The sequence below is a fragment of the Cyprinodon tularosa genome, unplaced genomic scaffold (genome assembly GCF_016077235.1).
Source record: "Cyprinodon tularosa strain WSP-4 unplaced genomic scaffold, ASM1607723v1 ctg574, whole genome shotgun sequence".
NCBI classification, from domain to species: domain Eukaryota; kingdom Metazoa; phylum Chordata; class Actinopteri; order Cyprinodontiformes; family Cyprinodontidae; genus Cyprinodon; species Cyprinodon tularosa.
Window position 1 is genome coordinate 350,912 of NW_024039312.1, and position 16,452 is coordinate 367,363.

Consider the following 16,452-nt stretch of genomic DNA (forward strand, 5'->3'; position numbering starts at 1 on the left):
ATTTCCCCCAAGGGAGAAAAAAAAAAGGTTACAGTACTTTAACTTAGCTTCACATGGTACTCAGTACCAAGCCGGTCATTAATATCCTGCTCTCTCATGTCTCTTATTAATCAGTCAGCTGCGGAGCTCGTGCAGCAGTACAGCGAAATTTAATAGGACATGCACGCCAGCACAAGGAACGCCTATGTTCAAGTATTACTACTCTTTAGCTCAGTGGGAACATAACTTAAACCCAAGCTGGTCGTGTCTTATTACCTAAAAATATTGTATTAGCCGTGCAAAGTCTGAGGCAGTGGCAGCATTAGCATGAATGGTGCCTTGTTTTGACCTATGTAGCGGTGCCAAGGCTCTTACCCACTGCCTGCTGCATCTCTCTCTCTCTCTATATATATATATATATATATATATATATATATATATATATATATATATATGGTGAAAGTGGGAAACACCTCCTAAGACGGTAAAGAATGACCAAGCCAAGATCCTGTGGAACTTCCAGATACAGATGGACCGAATGTAAAACCAACTGTAAATTGTGGTGGTCGACAAAAAGCAGGGGAAAGCCAATGTGGTTGACATAGCAATACCAAGTGACTGCAAAATCAGGAAAAGAGAAAATGAAAAACTAGAGAAATACCAGGGGCTCAGAGCTGGAGACAACCTGGAAAGTCAAGGCATCAGTGGTAGCCGTGGTCAATGGGGCACTCAGGACAACGACCCCCAAACTTAAAGAGTGGTTACAGCAGATCCCTGGAAACACATCAGACATCTCGGTCCAGAAGAGTGCAGTTCTAGCAGCAGCAGAGATACTGTGCAGAACCCTTAAGCTCCCAGGTCTCTGGTAGAGGACCCGAGCTTGGAGGAAAAAAGGGGGAAGACCGCCCGTAATGGGTGAGGAAGAGTTTTATATATATAAGTATTTTCTAATATAACTAAGATACAGTATATAAGTTCAGGATGTTTTCAAATAGACCTGCGTTTGTTTCCTTTACTTTCTCTCGCATCTCTGCTGTTTTCGACAAAGTATATCGATGCCTGACATGAACAGCTGGACAGTTTGGGGTGCAACAATCCATGTACCGTAGATTAAAAACACAGTTTTAAATGTATTATGAGCTGGGATATATAAAATCATCAAGTTGACACAGTTTTATGTGAAGTTTTCATTCTTGGTAAATTAATACCAAAATGCTCCTTTTTTTGTCCTTGTACAGTAAACCATATGAAGTATAACTCTTTTAGGTGCGGAGGCATTTCGATTTAACTACTGCATCGTTATTCTTCAAGTGCAGGTAATAAAAGGTAATGGGTACTAGAACAAATTTACCGCTGGGGTCAAGGCTGAGCCAGAGACTTTCCTTCATAATAAATAATACTAAGAGCTTGAAGTTTAACTCCTCCCAGCCAGTAGGTGGCAGACACATGCTCGCCTGCTCTTATCCCAACCAGTTGTTTTAATGTTGACTGGTTTGTTGCCAGATCTGCCAATGCTAATGCTATTTATTAGTTAGCAAACATTTTTTCTGTCCTGTCCAGAAGGAAAGCAGCAAAAGCTGAATCTCTCCTGAGCTAATTTGCCCCCGTAAATCGGCATCAATGCGTAAAAGCTTTACCAATGTTCACCCTTGTTTTGCATCTATTTTGTTCTGCTTAAGTCTGGAAATGTAACCGAGAAGCCAATTATCAGCTCTATCACAGAGCTAATTCTATTTAGCAGAATCAATTCATTTTGGGGCGTGCAGATGGTGCAGTGGTTAGCGTGCACGACCCGTGCACAGAGGCCTTAGTCCTGGACCTGGCCGACTCGGGTTGGAATCCGACCTGTGGTCCTGTGCCACATGTCGCTCCCCATCTCTCATACCCCCTTTCATGTAAGCCTACTGTCGAAAAAAAAAAAAAAAAAGGAATAATTTCATGCCAATGCTAGCGTCATAACCAGAAACATATATGTACTGTATGCAAGTAAAGTAATTTTTTGTTTTTCTTTTAAAAGTAATATTATGCACAATTCAGAAATGAGTTGCTGGAAATGTATTATTTTAGAATTTTTTTTTTTTAATAAAATTGGTTCAAGGAACCATCCATTTCCGTCACGCTTAACCAAAGCGGGGTGGCGAGGAGTGCTGGTGCCCATCTCCAGAGAGGTGCAGCCTGCACAGATCACCAGTCCATCGCAGGGCAGGTTTAAGAAACCAGTCAGTTACATTTCTATGCCAGCACATCTCATCATAAAAAACGAATTAAGTTTTTATAGTTCTTCAGTATAGGAGCCATAACAGGGACCAGGACCAGTTCTGCAGGGGCTATGGCCCCCTGTTGGCTCCTGTCTAGAACAGCGCATGCTGTGGATCACGTTTCAGCATCGTTATTCCACACTGAAGAAGAAAGCAAACATTCTTTTTTTTAAGAGAGCTCACACTGTGCACAGCATAAAGGGCCATCCAAGGACAGACCATTGAAAAACAGGAAACACAAAAATGTTGCTTAGGGGGACAAAAAAACAAAAAAGCATTTTAGAGTGCTTATAGTTAGAGTGCTAACCCCTTATTAAATTGTTCCCTGGTTCAAAGCACACTTTGTGAAAACATTGGTATGTAAGTCTTTTATATGTTTTTGTTTTTATATAATTAGTTTTTCTTTTATACAGTGGGTGTATGTGGACTATGACTCTGTTAACTAAAATCAATCCATCCTACCAATCATTTTGAAAGAAGAATAAATGACCTTTTAGGGTCAGAGGAAGTCATTGAAATCAGGTTCTCTCTCACCAGATGAGTAAAAATGGCCGACGCTTTCAGCAGCATTGCTGGTGGTCTGATCTCCATCCATGTTTGTTCATTTAGCTTTTTAAACTTTTCTTTCTCATACCACAGTTCTGCTTATACAGCTGTACAAGTTTCCGTCTGTCAGGCCAGGAACATAGCAACAGTTTGCTTTTTTTTTTCTCCACGCCCAAAAACCACAAACAAGCGAGGGAGGGGGGCATCCACAAGAGAAGGGTGATAGGGGGCATTCACAGTCAGCGTGCTATCATCAGTAAAAGAAGTGATAAAACAGCCCAAAGGGCCACAGAGGATAAGACGCATGTGATGAGATTAGGTCTGGAGCAGCAAGGTTGAAACTTTATTTGCTTTTTAAATTTAGTCTTATCTGATTCACTCCAGACTTAATGTCATTTTCATGTGTCTTTCTTTACAGTGATTGGGTTTTAGATGTGTTTCCCAGAAAAAGGTGAAATATTCCTTAGCAAGCTCTATAGCTGCTTTAGGCTTAACTGCTGGAGGACACAGGGACCCCAATTTCATCATTCCGCTTCATTCTCTCTCTATTCTCCCACTCTGCAGAATCTGTTAGTTAAATCTCTAACGTTCTGCTCTCTCTGCTTTTTTGTCATAGTAGCTTCATCTGGTCTGTTCCTGTTTGGCTGTGACTCCATCCTAGAGAGATATCAGCTGTGCTGCTGCCATCAACACCTTTGTTTATAGATGTTGGAGATCGGCCTGTTTTTCAGTGTAGTCCTGTTTCTCTGACCGTGACTGGGTGGATGTCCTCCTGTCCAGATGGCCGCTCACACTAAGCCTGGTTCTGCTGGAGGTTTCTTCCTGTTAAAAGGGAGTTTTTCCTCTCCACTGTCGCTACAAGCATGCTGGACTGCATTCGAGTCAATGAGTCGATCCAATCAACTGGTTTTTTCCTTAGATAGAAAACTTTAAATCATTTTGACTGTAAGATCTGATGAACTGTAAAGTGCCTTGAGATGACATGTTGTGAATTGGGGCAACAGAAATAAACTAAATTGAATTGAATCTAACCTTTAGAGACGCTGTGATAAGGCACCTCCATCCTGACAGTTTCTGGACTATTTTGTGCACATTTGTGTGCCCTAAATATATTTCAAACCAACCCGTTGTTACATAAAACATTAGGGAGTCCAACCTACTCCTCCTTCACAAATCAGACTGCAAGAGCTGTGAACCAGGCTGCCATGGAAACGAGGGTAAAGCCTTTGAGGCGTTTGCCATCTGAAACCCTGTCTGTGAAAATTATCCATCTGCATTTAAAATGTTCATACTGCTGGAAAAGACGCAGAATGAGACTCGAACCTTTGAGGGAAAACAACGAGGTCAGATATCACTAGAAAGACTTGGGAGGAGCTCAGCTGGCAGTACAATAGAATAGTTCAAGGTTGTGCAATGGTACATTCCCTGTAACAATGCACTTGTAATTACATTTTTTTCCAGTATTCTTAAATACACTGTGTATGGTAAGGTTTTATATTCTATATTTCCTTTTTTTGTTTTGTTTTCTCCAGCTTTCAAAAATCCCTGAGTTTGTCCTGATGACTCACCGAGAGTGTTGGAACGTTTCCTGAACGTTACTGCTGGATTTGATTAGAGGAGACCAGTGTTTCAATGTAATTTGGGGTCCATTCCTTGGCAGTTAGCTCTGAGCCAAATTGAATTTGGTCTGGTCTAAACTCTTGTCAAATGCATAGCTGTAGGTAAATACCGCTGCACGCATTATGACTCCAGCTTATGTAAGGTCTGTCACGCGAGGTCTAGAAGAACCCAGCAGCTTGAGATGTGTAACACACAGCAGAACCTTTACGAGAACAAAGAGAAAACACCCTAAATACCAAAGCTGGTGATACAGTTCACAGTTTTAGCAAGAGTGATCCTGAGCCCTGGAAATAAATACATATTTTATCTTTTAAACGTCGTAATACTATTAATGAAAGTCTTGTTAGCAAACTCAAAAAAAGCAATAATTACATATGATCTAAACTTAAAGTACATTTGATGGTTGGCATTTTTTTTACTATTTAAGGAAAGAAAAGGAAATAGAAATGATTTTTTTTGTACCCACCTCAAAAGGACTAATAATTTCTTTGAAGAGATGGAAATATTTTAACTCAAAATCTAACAATGCTACAAATGCAGATTCAGCTACAATAATAAACTACTTATTTGCTCTTGTTAAGGTTTATACCACAGCTCCACAATATAGAAATGTAGCCTTATTAAACCTCTTTTTGTACCCCGTAGCAGCCAACTAACATCTGCGACTATTTAAAGTGTAGGGTTAAAGGAGAATTTCGGTTTTTAACACTTTTAGCCCATTTTCTGTAGTGTCCAGGATGAAATCGAATGATCGACACCAAAATTTTGACAATTGGTCCTGTCTCTGCTTTTTGGCTCATGCAGAATCCCCCCCTGGCTGCTTTAGAATGGCTTCCATTGTGCATGTCCGATAATGTCCTTAAAACAACCTTAAACGCTCTTTTTAAAAAATATGCTACTCACCGGGTCGTCAGCGCTGTTCAATGACGTTCAAAAACAAGTTTCGTAAAGAAAAAACTTTCCTGTAGTGTTTTATTTAGCATTTTGTAAATCCCATCAGGGCCGTGCAGAGACCACTAAAGGGGCAGGTGCTCAAAAAAAAAAAAAAAGGGCACATCTTATCGCATTTTAGGACAGAATATTAACAAAGTCACATAGCTTTCAGAGTTTAATGAACAATGATAAATGACAAAATTGTGAGACATACAATCAAAGCTAAGGGAAACACAAGAACAACAGCCTAATGTCTGTATGATAAAAATACTGAATCGATAGATAAGAACAGCTTTTCCTCACCTGGCTGTCTCCTCCCGCTCAGTAGTTCTTCAGAGAAAGGCGCGCCGCGTCCTATACTTTCCTCCGTTTAAACCGCTACTCTTTACTAAAGTAGAGAAATTATACAACGTTCAAAGTTTTCCGTTGTCTGACAAGTAGCAAGCCTACTCCAGTATTTTCACCAAAAATTATGTTTTTTAATTCACAAAAAAAACTGTTCTGTTTTCATTACAGAACCGTTTTTTGTGAATTAAACATAATTTTCAATGTAAAAGACTAAAAGCACTGAGTAAACAGTGTTTTAGATCAAACAATACTGCATCATCCATGGGGCTCATTTGGTTTCACTTACATCTCTATTCAGGTTGACATTGGAGAGGCGGTGCAGACTGAAGACATAGCCATCCGTCCGATCATGGTTGATCTTGCTTAGGGCCAAATGAGCAGCGGCCACAGTGTAATGTGGAATGTTCGCTACCTTTAGCTCCGCAGTTAGCCGCCTTATCTGACTGTGCGGCACCGGCAAAAGGTCAAAGGTAACAATGTGACCGGAGGGCTTATTGTATTGTTTTTCTTGCCAAAAAGAAAAAAGATAATAATAATTTCAGTACATGTGTCAAATAAAAAAAATTAAGATAAAGCAAAAAAAAAAGAAGAAAAAAAAAAGACCAAAAGGGCACATTGGGATCATGGAGCAAAAGGGGCAGGTGCTCAAGCCCCCTTAGCCCCCCCCTCTGCACGTGCCTGAATCCCATTGAGTTCTGTTGGAATAGTCAATATCCCTCCGCCACCGGAAACGGAAATGGGGCCTGTTTACAATTAGTTGTAGTCTTTTCGCAAGGCCCAAGTGTTTATGCTTCACTCTGTGTACTCCGATGTCGAGGTGCTAACGTCTCTGTTAAACACTTTAAAAAACTCTGAAAATGGAATACGAAAGGTGGATTCTTGAGGAGGACATATTGGACTTTGAGTTTGACGGTAGAGGATACCGTCGCCAACTAGTGGTCTGGAGTGTGCAACGCTTCAGATTCGAACAGGAAGCGGAAGTTTATAAGCGGTTGTTATGTATCGGAAAAAATAGTTCTGGGATTTACAAAATGCTAAATAAAACAAGACAGGAACGGTTTTTCTTCACGAAACTTTTTTTGGAACGTCATTGAACAGCGCTGACGACCCGGTGAGTAGCATATTTAAAAAAAAGAACGTTTAAGGTTGTTTTAAGGACATTATCTGACATGCACTATGGAAGCCATTCTGAAGCAGCCAGGGGGGGATTCTGCATGAGCCAAATAGCAGAGACAGGACCAATCGTCAAAATTTTGGTGTCGATCATTCGATTTCATCCTGGACACTACAGAAAATGGGCTAAAAGTGTTAAAAACCGGAATTCTCCTTTAATTACATAACTCTCATCAATCAGATTTTTTTTAAATAGCAGAAAAATATTCAGCACCATGCTAGCTTTGTTTACTGTTGTAGCAGCTTCTGATGTAATCTCACTCTTGTGCGTGCAATGCTGTGTTCTTATCCACCCTGGAAAACTGACCGCTAGCAGAGGGATGTTGTAATATTCAACTGCAATAGCCACGGGAAAACCACTTAAAGCAGCATTGAGGCCTTTTTTTGAGACAAATTTTACAGAACTAAAAAAACCCACACAGTAGCATTAAAATAGCTCCCCATGGTCTGTTAAATGCATATAAGTAGATTTTGGGGTGAGTTGCACTTCAAGTTGCCCAGATTCAGGCTCTGTTTGCCTGCAATACATTTAGCCCACATTTGTTGATGTAGAATAAAAAGCTTCAGTTTAGGAGCTGATCCGATGGTTGACCTGATCTGATGAGGACCAAAAACATCCAAGCTGCTAACCTGCACATTGTGGCATTCAGGAGAAACACAGTAACAAGAAAAATGAGGCATAGTGGTGAGTTTGCAAACAGTAAATCACAAGTGAGTGGGAGAACCATGACTACTGAACTGAACATGAGGACACCTGGCCACCCATCTCCCATCCTGAGCTATCTCTATAGTTATGCTTCTATAGGTTTAGACTTTTGGAGGACATAGGGACCCCCATTTCATCATTCTGCTTCATTCTCTCTCTATTCTCCAATTCTGCAGAATCTGTTAGTTCAATCTCTAACTTTCTACTCTCTCTGCTTTTCCTCAGAGTAGCTTTGCCTCGTCTGTTCCTGTTTGGCTGTGACTCCATCCTGGAGAGAAATACGTATCAGCTGTGCTGCTGCCATCAACAACTTTGTTTATAGATGTTGGAGATCGGCCTGTTTTCCAGTGTGGTCCTGTTCCTCTGACTGTGACTAACTGGATGTGCTCTCTTCATCCTCTGGCATGGGAGCTGGCTCAGAGCTCGTCTGCCTGGCTGTGTGTTTCCTGGACGGGGCCGCCTTTTACAGCTGCTTTTTGTATCTCTGCTTCTGTCTCCTTGAACCCCAGTGGGCCTCAGCAGATGGCCGCTCACACTGAGCCTGGTTCTGCTGGAGGTTTCTTCCTGTTCAAAGGGAGTTTTTCCTCTCCACTGTCGCTACAAGCATGCTTAGTGTGAGGGATTGCCTTTTAGTCAATGAGTCTATGCAATCAACTGGTTTTCCTTAGATAGAAAACTTTGTATCAATTTGATTGTATGATCTGGTTGAACTGTAAAGTGCCTTGAGATGACATGTGTTGTGAATTTGGCGCTATAGAAATAAACTGAATTGAATTGAATTTAGTCACAACCCCAAAAAAATCTCCTTAACATAAATCTTAAAATCCAAAATATATTTTAACTTCATAATAAAATCCTCAATGATTCTGTGGCTTTTTAAACACTTAGAACAACTTTAAAAAATATTGGGAAAAGTCTTTTACACAGTCTTTAACACCTGATCCAACCTGATCAAAGGCAACTTTTTTCTTAATGAATTCTTGTTAAAATGAAAATATTAACAAATTCTCTATCATCTGGATGATTTACCTAAAATATGTTGTCTAGGTTTGTCACAGTGGAGGTGGTTTGGCAGGACCCAAAGGCAGACAAAAGCTTGAGGTGGTTAGTTGAATGTTTAATAATAAAAAAGGTAACAGAAGCAAAAATCCAAAAATGCTGAAAACCAAGAATACTTACAACAAGAAGGGGACAGAGTAATGACGACAAACCAGCAAAGAGCGACTGAGCAGAATGAGAATAAATGGGAGAGAGAAACAAAGATCAGGCTAATTAGCAGATTGTGAGCAGGTGTGAACAGAGGAGGCAAGAAGGGAGCTATGGAAAAGGAGACTGACACAAGAGGGCAAACAGGAAAGATCCAAGAACTCAAATACAATAAAAAAAAAAAGAAACCCTAGAACACAAGAATGGAAATAAGACCAATGAAAACTCAGAGATAAAACTTGAACAAAACCAAAACCATGACAAGGTTTGCTTTTAACACAAAGCATAAAAAAGGAGTCTTTGTCCTAATAGCCTCATTAACCAATATTATCAAATATTATGTTTTTCTAATATCATGGACACCAATTTTAAACCTTATTTAACTAATTCCCAACTTAGTACTGTACACTTCTGTTAACACACCATATCCTGAACTCCTATATAGAGTAAGCCTGAGTGCTAATTATTAAATTAAACCTATGGATTCCCCAGCTTACAACTGGAATGTTAGTTCTAGTTTAATGTTAACTTCCTCTCATTAACCCTGAGTTTTGAATTTACAATGGCTGCTCTGTGGCCTAAACTAGATAAACACAAACCCTACAACCTTTGTAAGTAAATCCATCCGTCCATCCATCCGTGGGGAAGATGGGGAACACCCAACATGTTTTCAAATGCAAGTAAAATACAACACAATTTTCCCCTCTTACCAAGAACAAAATTGTGTTTACGAAAATGTCGACCCAAACATTCCTTTAGGTCGGATCTAAATTAATGACACAATATGTCATGACATCAGTCGTTGAGGAAAAATATGATGCACTTGTCCATGTAAGGATCAGGCATGTGAAATATTTCCTTTTTTCTGCCCACAAAATTCAACAAAACCTCTGAGGAATAAATCCACCCGTGGAGGAGGATGTCATCAGAAGTGGGTAATCTTCCCATTACTTTAACTTTGTTTTCACTCATATAGAAATTAGTTATCGAATAAATCACTCATAAGCTCAAAAAATCTAATCTAATGCTTAAAATAGTGTAAATTATTTGATATAAATAAAAAAATAAAACAATGCAAATATATAAATAACACTTTCAGGTCAATTTTTTTCAACATTAAACCGTTAATCAAATCTTCGTAGTAGGTAATACACATTTTACGTAAGGAGAAAGGATTTCCAGCAACATTTTCTATCATTTCCTGTATTTTCACCTGAAAATTAAAGCAACCAGAAAATGTACTTAATAGCAATACTCCAAATATTTGCCTAAGTTAAAAACACTGTAAAGTAAATGTAACTAGTTATTAGCCACCCCTGGGTGTAACGTTTCAGCTAGAACATCTCATTGACGTCACTGATCAGCTAACAGGCCTTGAACTAAACTAAAAGCCTGATAAATTTAGGATAAATTCCCAAAGGATAAGAAAAAACTAAACAAAAGATGTGCTATCAGTCCAGAAAAATGATTGCTTCAGAGAAAAGAAGAAAAACTGCCTTGTCTAAAAGAAAAAAGAAAAAGCTGCAGTAAAATCATCTCATGATTGTTTTCACTGATCTCGACAATCTGAACCGGTTTGGTGTGTTTAACTGAATAATCTGACCCAGATCTCTGCAGGACTTTTTGCACAGCAACCAAAATTGATCTAATTTTTCCTGTCACCACAGCTTAAAGCGATTAAGAGGCACCAAGACCTTTTTTTTTTTTTTTTATATCTTACGAAATAATGCCTGTGGCATCATGTGACACACACTACATGGTATTAATCGGTTAGTTTTCTAGTTTCAGACATCTGCAATTTTTTTCCCTCTTAATGCTGAACAGCCTTGATGTCGCCTGATAGTCTCCCTCATTCCTTTTTCTGTCAGAATCATTTAATTATCAGGCTTGTTTCAAGACACCATATCAGAAAAGACACGAACGACGCTCTATTTTTAAAACAACCACTTCCAAAGTCGGCTTTAGTTCTTTTACTGCAGCCTTAAATCATGTGAAGATTTAATCGCTAGTTATCCAATAAGGAAAAAGATCCATTTGGAATCACGTAACAGCTGAGACGACATGTGCGTGTTTTAGTTTATCTAAATGAGGCACAGTCTGCTAAACATTACGGCACACTTTTTTTTTTTTATAATGAAGGTCACATTTCGGAGGTTCTGCTGACGTTCTGCTCGTGACGAGCTGGTTTGTGTCAGAGCGGAATCCTGGAGGAAAGCGTACAGACAATAGGAAAAGGTAAAAACAGTAGCTATTTATTGCAGTGTTAATAACTGATGAAAAAGAGACAAAACGAACATGCATCATTTACAAAGCATATAAAGGGAAATTGGTTTTTTGACGGCGACCCAACCGTAAATGGAGGTCAAAGGTCGCTGAAACATTCAAATGCCTTTAGGATCCTTTGGCTGAGAGTTATTAAGGGCAACAGCAAACAGCTGAGGCACTTTAATAGTTTACATTAGTACAAGTTAAAGAGATCGTGATGTTGGACAACTAAAGAAAGGATCACTTAATACTGTAACATAAACCCACTAGTGATAGAAGGCAGTGATTGTGCCAGTTGATGCGTACAACTTCATGAAGGGACACCTCAACTATTTCATCTGTCAAGTACAAAATTAAAGACGAATAAAGTCTTTCTACTGAGTCTTAAAATAGACACATGACTAAATACAGTATAAATAGTGACACTTCCTGGTGGATCACTCATTTATTGTAGTCTGTGGGCTCGTCGCCTTCTTCCTTCAGCACACAGGTGCGCACCAGCGCCTCTGTGACCATGTAGGGGTCACAGTTGGCGGACGGACGGCGGTCTTCGAAGTAGCCCTTCTTCTCCTGTCCCACCAAACGTGGGATGCGAATGCTGGCTCCGCGGTTGGCCACGCCGGCGGAGAATTCATCGATATTTGAGGTTTCGTGACGACCAGTCAGGCGCCTGGCGTTGTCGAGCCCTCCTTTGGGGTCGTAGGCCCGTATGTGATACATGTGTCTCTTTGCCAGTCTGTCGATCGACTCCTCGATGACTCTGGAGGAAGAGAAAAGTTTAGGGATTAGGAACCTCTAAGAACGAGCATATGGAGACGTATTCAGGTAAAAAGCTCAGACTGGTCCTTACTTGAGTCCCCCCTCCTCACGCATCTCCTTTGTGCTGAAGTTGGTGTGGCACCCAGCGCCGTTCCAGTTCCCTGAGATGGGTTTGGGGTCAAATGAAACCACCACGCCAAAATCCTCAAAGACTCTGTGCAGGATGAAGCGAGCGATCCAGAGGTGGTCCCCCATGTTGATGCCTTCACAGGGTCCGACCTGGAACTCCCACTGAAACAGCAGTATGGACGTAGACGTCAGATAACATGTTTGTTTACTTTGTGTTTAGTAGTGAATTGATGGAAAATTACCTGAGCAGGCATGACTTCAGCATTTGTTCCACAGATCTGGACCCCCGCGTACAGACAGGCTCTGTAGTGGGCCTCCACTATGTCCCGTCCGTACGCTTTATCGGCTCCAACGCCACAATAATAAGGTCCTGGAAGATCAGGGGAGAGTTAAAAAAAAGGGCTCTACAGGTGGCTCTTAAATACTTTCATAGCAACATTAAGTACGCTCACCTTGTGGTCCTGGGAAGCCATTGGAGGGCCAGCCGAAGGGATGTCCGTCTGTCCCCAGGATGGTGTATTCCTGCTCCATGCCGAACCATGGGTGGTTGTTCTCCACCATCCTCATAATCTGTTTACAGCTCCGCCGCAAGTTGGTTTCTGTTTAGACAGCGATACAATTTAGCAAAAGAAACATGAAAGTCTCCATAACTTTATTTTTTTATATTATTTTTCTTGAATTGGCTTACCTGCTGGCTTACGGTTGTATTTCAGCACCTCACAGAGGACCAACTTGTTGGGGTCCTTTCTGAAGGGATCCCTGAACATGGCCGCCGGAATGAGGTACATGTCGCTGTTGGAGCCCTCTGACTGGTACGTGCTGGAGCCGTCAAAATTCCACTCAGGAAGATCTAATGGAAAAAGAGAAATTAAAAAACATGCAAGAGTGGAAAATGATCAATTTTTTACTTCTTGCTCATCTCACCGTCGATGGATTTCGGTTCAAAATCCAAGGTTCTGGTCTTGCATCTCAGTCCCTCTCCTGTTCCATCGATCCATATGTACATGGCTTGGACCTTTTCTCCCTGAGGGAGATCCATGTAGAGCTGCTTAACAGCTTTGCTCAGCTTTGAACTTGCTGAGGTGGCCATCTTCCTGACCCTGAAACCTAGAGAGAATAAGACACAGGATGGGCTTCTCTGCTGATCTCTGCACATTTCCACAAAGCTGGAACATTTTGTTTACATAAAAAGTCATTTTTACAAGAGTTCAGTCATCTTTCTGCAACATTAGGAGGATATTCATACACAGGATGTTCCATTTGTCATGATTAAATCATCTCATGAAAAGAGATTAATAAAACATATTATTAGAACTTTAAGGGAAACAGTATGAATTACTTACAATAAGAGAATATTATAAAAAAATATATTAGTTTTACATCGAATAACATGCAGGTAAGGTCAACTGGTGTAAGTCTGTTTAGAGATGGCAACACCAGTAACTTTCCAAACCCAGCCTTTGTTCAGGTCTGAACAGCTGAAGATGAGGAGGAGCCAAAGTTTGCATTAACCGCCATAAACAACCAGCTGATCCGACATTTGTAAATACAAACAAAAAACAAACTAACATACCTTATGTTAAGTGAAGAAAAATATCGAGAGATCAAAAGAGTATCTTGCTCTGTGCCCGAAGTGTCTCCTGATATTGTTGTTCATTCCTGCTGCAGCGCGGCTGCTGCTTTGCGTTTATATCCCTGCGGAGCGTCTCAGCTCCGCCTCCTGTTGGCCGCCGGAGCGTCACTGAACAAAGAGGCGACAAACAGACCCCCTCCTCCAGAAAAACAGAGGCTTTCCGCCCCCACTGATTCACTAAAGTATGACTAAAGACTCAGACTCTGAGGACGGACGACAAACTGTATTATAAACGAGAGACATTAAAAAGAAAAGGGGCCTTTTTGGGTGGGAATGATAGCAACCTGAGGAATCAAACGAGAAGTGCGCCCTCTAGTGTCTGTCATTTGGTAGTTCAAAACTTTTTCTTATACGTATTTTATTTAATTTTTTTACTACCGTTTCTTTAGGTGTTAATTTCGAATATATAATAATATAAAAAATAATAATAATATAAATCATAAATCTGTCCATAATCTGATATTTATGGGATTTATACAAAACATGATCCAAAGATAAAAGCTGACAGAAATTAGTCCTATCTTCACATTTCAAAATGAAAATGCTGGTGAAGATTCTCAGTCTTACAGTTCATTGTCATAAAAAAAAAAAAAAAAAAAAAAAAAAAAATAATCCACTGGACTCTGTTTCCAAGTTTGAGGACTTTTCGCTTCCCATCCAGGAAGCTTTTTCAATTCAAATGTAAGAAATATATAAAGCAGCTCAACACTATTTCTGTCATTTGAATTGAAAAAGCTTCCTGGATTTAATTCAATCCAGTTTATTTCTATAGCACCAATTCACAATACATGTGATCTCAAGGCAATTTACAGTTCAACCAGATCATACAGTCAAATTGATTTAAAGGAAAACCAGCTGATTGCATTGAAGGCAATCCCTCATAGTAAGCATGCTTCTAGCAACAGTGGAGAGGAAAAACTAAAGTAAATGGATATTTAGAAATAGCAGCAACATCAGAGATGTGCAAAATGACAGCAGCATGTTAATTTAACTGACTAAGATAGTTTCAGCAGCTCCCTTTATGTCATTGATAACATCGGCGTCGCCAGACCCCATTTACTGGGGCACGTGCCCCAGTATAAATGAGCTGTGCCCCAGTATAAATCTCATGAATATTTGCAACAGTATTACATTTTTTTAATGCATCAATTTAGATAATTCCAACGGGAGGAGACGTATATTTCTACTCAAATGCGCAGCAAGTGTGTTGGTAACTCCAAATTGAGGATGTATTAGCGCCCCCACGTCAGCGCATGTCACTGCATGAACTGCAGGTAAATTAACTCACTGCTCTCAACTGTTTTGGATGGGACACTGTGCGGCCGCAACGCATTTTTAGTTCTGGTAATGTTTCTTACCTGTCAATTTTAATATTTTCCCAGTGAAACCACATGAAAGGACTGAAAATTGAAAATTACTGCACTGGTTTGTAGATGGATATCAGGAAATTCCTCACACGAAGCAGAGACAGGAAAGCAGTAAAACAAAATGAGAGAGAGGGAGGTAAGGTCCCGTGATGAATTAGTGATTTAAGCTAAGCAGTTACATTAGGGACGTTATAAGCAATATGATAGATGTTTACATAATTATAGATTTACGTTTTTTTTTATGTTTGCTGTAGAGAATGAGAATGAAGGTGCTGGAGTAGGAAAGGGAGGAGGAGGCGAGACTGACAGGCAAGAGACAGGTGAAGGACAGGAGAGACAGGACCATGAAGGTGATGAGGATGCAACAACCAGCTTCCACAAAAAAGAAGGGGACATTAGTGACTTAGGGGGAAAGCATGATGGTCCTAAACAAGTGAAGTTATCCCACTATCCCCAGCACAAATTTGGAGTAAAAAAACGTTTGTTTAATTCAAAATGGTTTGAAAGCTTTTTATGGTTGAAAAAGAAAGCCTTGTCATCAAGGATATGCAGTGTGTTTTCAACTTGCTTGATAACATCATATTCCCAACACTAACACAGGTCATCCAGATCTCCCTCACAATCCCAGTCTACAGATGGAGTTGTGAAAGGTCATTCAGTGTGTTGAGAAAGCTCCACACTTGGCTGAGGTGCACAATGGGACGAGACAGGCTCCATAATCTTGCTATTTTATCAGTTGAAAAGGAAGAGCTTTCTAAGCTGAGTCACAGTGAAGTGATTGACCGCTTTGCAAAAATGAAAAATAGGAGGTACACTTTAATGCTCAAAAAATAAAAGAAAAACTTAGTTCAGGATGAGTTAACATTTCCCCTGAACTAAAACTCTGAAACCTAGAAATTAATGATTACTTCAGAATGTGTATAAGGAAACTTTTTATTTTTAAAGTTGGTAATGTCTTATTTTTTATAGCTGCAATGTTGAAAATGTTCATGTTTGTTAAAACAAATATGATCTTATACTCATTAATATCTCAACTGGTAATTTTGGTTGGAATATATCAGGGTTGGGCAGTGTGCTTGTCTGTATTTATGTATGGAAGGAGGGGCATATGCACTAGGGGGCCAGTGCCCCAGTAAAGCTTTGTGCCTAGCAACGCCCCTGATTGATAACATTATTTTATTTCAAATTAAGCAAAAGATGCATATATATTTATATGATGATGTTTAAATAGTTAATTCATTATCATTATAACATATATTTAATACTTTGCCACAATTTGGGTGTTGAAATGCCTCTATCTTTTTTTCTAAATTGACAATTTATGCGAAATATTATAAACGACCTGCAGGTTACATAAGATCAGGGTTGTTTCTGGGGTCCCAGTACTTCAAGTGCTACTGAATTATTCACCTCGGCTTTTATATATCCTTTCATTTTTTTCCATACCAGCTCATACAGGGAGCATTAAGATTACCTGTTTAGAGGCAGGAGAAAACAAAATGAGCAACTTATTGAGGCCAGTTCACCATA

General features: G+C 39.8%; 1 protein-coding gene across 1 annotated transcript; it reads right to left on the reverse strand.

Moving 5' to 3' along the window:
- Positions 1 to 11,000: 11,000 nt before the first annotated feature.
- glulb (glutamate-ammonia ligase (glutamine synthase) b) lies at positions 11,001 to 13,652 on the reverse strand. Its single transcript, XM_038306168.1, has 7 exons — positions 13,496 to 13,652; positions 12,847 to 13,029; positions 12,611 to 12,772; positions 12,375 to 12,521; positions 12,165 to 12,292; positions 11,885 to 12,084; positions 11,001 to 11,794 (listed from the first exon to the last, which is right to left on the reverse strand). The coding sequence occupies exons 2-7, from the start codon at positions 13,010 to 13,012 to the stop codon at positions 11,476 to 11,478; spliced, it is 1,122 nt and encodes a 373-aa protein (XP_038162096.1). The 5' UTR covers positions 13,013 to 13,029; positions 13,496 to 13,652; the 3' UTR covers positions 11,001 to 11,475.
- Between the last annotated feature and the right edge of the window lie 2,800 nt (positions 13,653 to 16,452).

Bases quoted from the DNA above. Each gene is read 5' to 3' on its own strand.
- glulb (XM_038306168.1), bottom strand. From the start codon at position 13,012: ATGGCCACCTCAGCAAGTTCAAAGCTGAGCAAAGCTGTTAAGCAGCTC. The intron at 12,085-12,164 runs GTAATTTTCCAT...CTGCTGTTTCAG, and splicing joins CTGAAGTCATGCCTGCTCAG to TGGGAGTTCCAGGTCGGACC. The intron at 11,795-11,884 runs GTAAGGACCAGT...CTCTTCCTCCAG, and splicing joins CGTGAGGAGGGGGGACTCAA to AGTCATCGAGGAGTCGATCG.